This window comes from Taudactylus pleione, unplaced genomic scaffold, assembly GCF_031769625.1.
Source record: "Taudactylus pleione unplaced genomic scaffold, aTauple2 ptg001573l, whole genome shotgun sequence".
Taxonomy (NCBI): Eukaryota; Metazoa; Chordata; class Amphibia; order Anura; family Myobatrachidae; genus Taudactylus; species Taudactylus pleione.
In genome coordinates this window covers 7121501-7127500 of record NW_028285970.1, presented here as the reverse complement: position 1 = coordinate 7127500, position 6000 = coordinate 7121501, and the positions used below count along the sequence as shown (strand labels likewise).

General features: G+C 44.3%; 1 protein-coding gene across 1 annotated transcript in view; it reads left to right on the top strand.

The window, feature by feature from the left end:
• Positions 1 to 6000, top strand: part of LOC148442319 (guanine nucleotide-binding protein G(q) subunit alpha) — a 156990-nt gene that overhangs the window by 52943 nt on the left and 98047 nt on the right. Inside the window, exon 2 of the mRNA XM_088464069.1 lies at positions 3245 to 3429. Coding sequence (XP_088320195.1) covers positions 3245 to 3429 — 185 coding nt within the window. The remainder of the gene's footprint in view (positions 1 to 3244; positions 3430 to 6000) is intronic.

Below are 6000 nucleotides of genomic sequence, written 5' to 3'. Positions count from 1 at the left end.
CAATCGTTCATATCTGATGTCAGATAACGATATCTGACATCTGATGTGTTTGCAGTCAGATTTGGACGATTTTATTAATTTTAATACTGTCTGAAATCGTTCAAATCGTTTGTAAAATCGTTCAATCGTTCATCTGACAGATCTGACCGTGTGTATGCACCATTAGATGCACAGTTACTTGCTATATCTTACTCTATTCTCAAAGCTGAGTCTGGTTACTAGTATATACAGGGATCACTGATAGCTTTCTGGCACTTCACAGTGAATCAAATGTCAGTGGGTACTGGGAACAGTACTAATCTAAAGAATGATTCATGTTTTTTACAAACATCCATATTGGGTCTCTGTGAACATCATACACTGAGATGTATTAAGCCTTGGAGAGAAAGTGGAGTGAGATAAAGTACCAACCAATCGGCTATTAACTCTTCTTTTTTTTTTTTTTTTTAAACACAGCAGGAAATGTGTTATCAGGCGTTAGGTGGATCAGTGGTATCAGCACACGTTATGTGCGCTGATACCGTTTCTTCCCCATGTATTAATGTGGTTGGGTGGTAAATGAGAGGGGCACCTATCACCACAGAAGGGACAGCACTGTTCCTGCTGCCGGCCTGCACGCGAGTTCTTGCAATGCTAGCGAGACCTCGCACATGCCCAGTGGAGCCGGAAGGGGGTGACAGCGCATCGGCACTAGACTGATGCGCTGTGTGCCCTGTCAGGGATCGCCGGAGGTGGGGTATTCACTCTCCCTCTCCGGCAGATGAGATGTTAATACATATCATCATTAGTGCTTCCTGCTTTGACACGGTAAAGAGGCGAAGTAGAAAGAGTTGTAGTGGCACGGTGCGTGCTCCTATTTTACATCTCCCCCCTCAGCCTGTAAAGAGAAGGGAGCTGATTGGTTGGTACTTTCTCTAAGGCTTAGTACATCTCCCCCACTGTGTAAAATCTTTGGTGGGGAATCTCTTCCCTGCTGTTAAAAATACATAGTACATTTATCCAAAAGCCATACTAAAGGCGGAATTGTCATCTTCCCGTGACCCCCACAAACTGCATGATTTATCTCTTTCCCTTCCAGGAAGGTACATTGCCAGACTGTAGTACACTTTATTTACTATACTATATTTACTATACGACTAGTGAAGCCTTTTACATTTTGTTGGCTCTCAATTCCAGCTGGCTCTATTTTACATGTACTGTATGTTACTTTGAATACTTGTTTGCTTTTAACAAAGTGACCCTTCCAGGTATCAAAACCTACAGGCATAGATTTAAAACAGTGTTAATAGTGCAAAAACAGTATGGAGAAAACCGCAAAACATGAAATGCTCTCAGTATAATCCTTTAATGTGTTCAAATATAGTTTGAATGTTTTATATTTAGTGTACTCTGTTTAGATTTGAATTTACATAATATCTGGATATTAGAATACACAAGTATAGATGATATAAAGATCAACTACAAGTAGTATTTAGGGTGGAATGCAATTAGCCGCGATAATTTAACACATGTTAAGTTATCGCACTTTTCACTGTTTTATTACAGCTTATCGTGTCTTTGCGCACTCCCATTTTTTGTGCAGTCCTATTGCAAAAGTCGAGATTCGGCATTCGCACAAAAACTTTTCATAGTTTTAGCTGCGATAAGTATAGGTGAAATTGGGAAATTACCTGTAATATAAGAAGACAATATAGAAGTGTATTAGTGTCCCTAATAAAAAAAAATTGGGGTTCTTAAATTGTGCAAATGGCTGTTGTATGCATTTTTCTACAACTGTCACATGATCGAAAACAAGTGTTTTATTTATTTGTTCTTTTTAAATAAAGGGTGCAAAAAAATGCCTATAAGACAAGTATATATTTGTGTCATTTAAAAGAAATAAAAAAAAACCTTAAAAATACACCTAACACTCACTGCAAACTTAAAAACACTTGTCCCATTCACATAGCACCCCCATATACCTGTCCCACATCAATTAACCCATTTTACTACACTTTTTCACCCCAAAAATTATGTAATTATTGGCCAAATTAAACTAATTAAAAGATTTTTGCCTACTTAGTCATTAAGGAGTGTGTCCCAATCGTTCTGAACCAAGGACCTGATTCAGCAAAGAACGCAATCGGCCTATTTTGTTTCGTACTGCTATTGCGATTGGGACTGCGATTGCAGTGACTACATAGACCCATCGCAGAGTGATAGGAAGTGCCGTTTGTGGGTGGTAATTGGAGGGTGGCCGAATGCAGGCCTGCCAATGTGTTTCAACACCGTTGCAGGGGCATGCATAAATTATCCACTGCGATGGCCTACGTAGCCTAAGGCCTGATGGCGTGCGTGGAAGTTAGCAATTTCTGAGTAAGGTCAGGGCTTGTGCAAGTGTTAGTGAGGCTGCGATGGTACTCTATTGTACCGATGGTTTCAAAGTCTTGGTAAACATTACGGATTTGTGTAAGGTAAAGTGGGCGTTCTTATGTTGTGCTGAGATTGGTTTGCGATAGCAATGGATTAGCGTACTATTGCAGTTGAACTGCGTGCATAATCGCTATTGCAGTTGCTATCCGTAGTGAATCAGGCCCAAAGTCCCGACTATTTTCACCAAAAATAGGACTCTTGCACCTGCTCAGGAGGTGATGAAAACGTTTTGTGACTTTATGCTATGGAGAATTCACACCCGCGAAAACAGTGGCTTTTGTCAAAAAGTTTTCACCGGTGAAAACTTTTCGCGGAAAATTAGCTTATTGCGGCTAATTGCATTCCACCCTTAGTGTCATTTGAAAACTTAATGGAAAACTATCAAAAATGGTTTCGAGTGGCACGGTTCTACTTACACCTTGCTAAGGATTTAAACTGATGTAAACGTTTGAACACCTTGTGCTCTACATTCCGTACATTACAGTTTATATAATGTGGCTATGAGAAGAGAAACTGGCATCTTTTTATTAAAAGCCAATGGCTGCAGGTTGATACAACGGTAGGGATAGATGTATACAGAGCACTCCTTATCACCATCGCACAGGAGCAACCATTCTGCTAAATAATGTATGTAACTCTTGCCTATACAGTTATCTATCGGCTTGGCATAATATTTGCCTTAGAGAGAATTATTGGTATTGTGTATTGTATTCAGCTGTAGGAGCATTGAAACCATTATCTGTATAATCTGCTAATACCACTTTATGTAATAGGACACTTCACGCTCATACCACTCTAGTTGACTGAATAAATCTTTTCTTATGTTCTATAGGCACAGGAGAAAGCGGGAAAAGCACATTTATCAAGCAAATGAGGATTATCCATGGCTCTGGATACTCTGATGAAGATAAGAGAGGCTTCACTAAACTTGTGTACCAGAATATATTCACAGCAATGCAAGCTATGATCCGGGCCATGGAGACCCTTAAAATCCCATACAAGTATGAACACAACAAGGTAACTACTGTTTAGTGACTGCAGACTTTTTTTTTTTTTTTTAACTTGGTGCTGATGGTACATGGTGTAGTAAATTGTAAGCCAGTGTGGTTATTTTTATACTGAGGGGGAGATTTAACCAATCCGCTTCTAAAGGCCCCCATACATCTGCAGGCTGATTGCGTGATCCTGCGATTGGATCGGAAATGCCTTCGATGTTCTGCGATCCGTCGCAGGATTGGTGAATCCACCATGGTAAATTTCACTGATGTGCCAATCACGATCATATTTTGATTGTATCGGCAAATCTGTGAAATCCAACATTTCTACTTCAGGGTCCATAGGGGGTCCACAGGGTTGACCTTGGGGTATAGGTTGGGAACCAAATCCGGGCACCACGCAGTTAAAGCTTTTAGCTCCCAGGATGCACTTGGGTCCACTCTCCCTATAACCCCACCCCCCAAGCCAGAGGCACCTCAGTTTAAGTTGGTGCCCGGCCGGAGTCGGGTCACCGTTTAGTGCAGTGGGGAGCTGATTAACAGCCCCTAAGCTTTATATTTTTTTGTAAGAACAGAGTTTTTTATTTTTACTTTAGACTTTTATAGCGGCAGCGTCGGACTGTCCATAGGACGTCTAAGCTGCCGCTCTGTCACCCCGCCGGCGCTGAGACGCCAGTACAGATCTGGGGATCTCAGTGGGACCCCAGAGTCTGTACTAGCCGGACTCTGCGGGCGCCCAGGACTGCTGCCGGATCCACGGGGAGCAGGTAAGGTCGCGGTTCACCGCTTGCGGTGATCCGTGCATTTAATATGCAGTCCTGTGCCTCCGGTCTCTGGGGACAGACCGGAGGCGCCGGCAGTGGCGGCGGGCCCCCCCCATACCCCGTGTGTCCACTAGACCACCAGGGACTTACTGATCGGCGCTGGGAGCCGGCGTCCCGGGAGGTTAATAGCCGGCCAGGGGAGAAAGCTTTCCCTGTTACAACGGCTCCTCCCCTCAGCTCAGCGCGCCTTTCGGTATGTATAGTCTGGCGTCGTTGAGCTGCTTCCTCCGCGGGTCACGCTTCTTCTGAGGTCTCCAGCGGCCATTTCTCTGTGGTGCAGCAGAAATCTCTGGAGATGGCAGTTGGTCCAGTCCCCCTGCGTACCTCACCATCAGGTCAGTGTACACAGCGCTGTAGCCTTCCCAGACACTGAATCTGGGTAAGTTGAATGCAGTGACATAATGCAGTATATTGTATGTCATGCTTATGTGTGTATATATCTATATATATATCTGCATTGTATGTGACTTATGCTAGTGCTGACTGTCTGTACTTAATTCTCTCACCTGTCAGTATATATCTATCCCTTTTCTTTATCTGCCCTAATACAGCTGTACTTAGGGTGGTTCTGAGACCTCACATTTATATACTAGTTAATATTTGTGAGGTTTGTCACATACTGTTGCGTGCTGCAAGTTGCCACATTTTAGATGGAACTGTGTGTTGCATACGCTGAAAATGGGTCCCTGCGGCTAATTTTGGCATCAGTCAGGACCAGTATAGAGCTGCTTGATATTTCCGCAAGATTGGTCAGATATGTCTGACCAGGAGATAGAGCATTATACTACACCCATTTTTTACTATCCTGCAAGTCATGTGCTGCAGGTGTTAGTGCGGAGGATTTGTTTCATAAAGGGTTCTGTGTGTGGCGTCATCTGGTGCCTGCCCCTTTCACGACCCCCTTGGGCGGTTTGTTTTCTCGGGATCCTCTCAATTGCGGATCGCCGGGCGGGCCACATTGTTGTACCTCAGTTGGGGTTACTTCACCATACTGCCCTTTTTCATCTCGGTATCTTGCAGTTTCTTGCACTCTTCCCCTGTGACACAGACTACCGCTCCCGGCGGGTTTTTTTCGCAGTATATGAATTCCCCCTGGTGCTACCATAGTCTGTCATTCCCCTTGCAGGGATTACCACAGCCACCCTGGGTGGATGTTGTTTTCTACGACACGCAAAGTGGCGTGGTTGACACCCTGTGGTTACTTCCCAGTTGGCTCTGCCGTGAACTGGATACTGTTTTGGGCTCTTTCCCTCTTACACGGGGGGGAAGCCTATTTCAGGTATTATTATCCCTGTTTTGGGGCTGGTAGCAGGTCCATTCTGGTTAGAGTGAATGTTGACCTGCACCTGTATCATACACCCTCAGTCTTACGTGCCTTCGGGTTCTCTGTTGCTGACTAGCGGGTGGATCGCATGGCGGGACTCTGGCTGTTGCCAGATACGAGGTATTGCAAAGTGTTTGGCCTCCTGTCCCAATTTCCCTGAGGGTCATCACGAATCCCTCCTGGGGTGGATGGGCGTGTTACTCGTCTGATTACAGACGTTGACGCCTCCCATTCCTGCGTGGTCGGACTCTTCGGATCCGTAGGGGGTAACTCTGCCTGATATCCGTATACTGCTTTCAGGGCTTGTTACTCATCCTACCATGGTTATAGCATGGTTGGTTAATACTATTGCATACTGAGCTGATGCATTTGTAATGTTTTTCCCCTCCAACACGTCTGGGGTTCAAATGTATTTGATCGCTCACGTAATATATGCAGTTGTCAT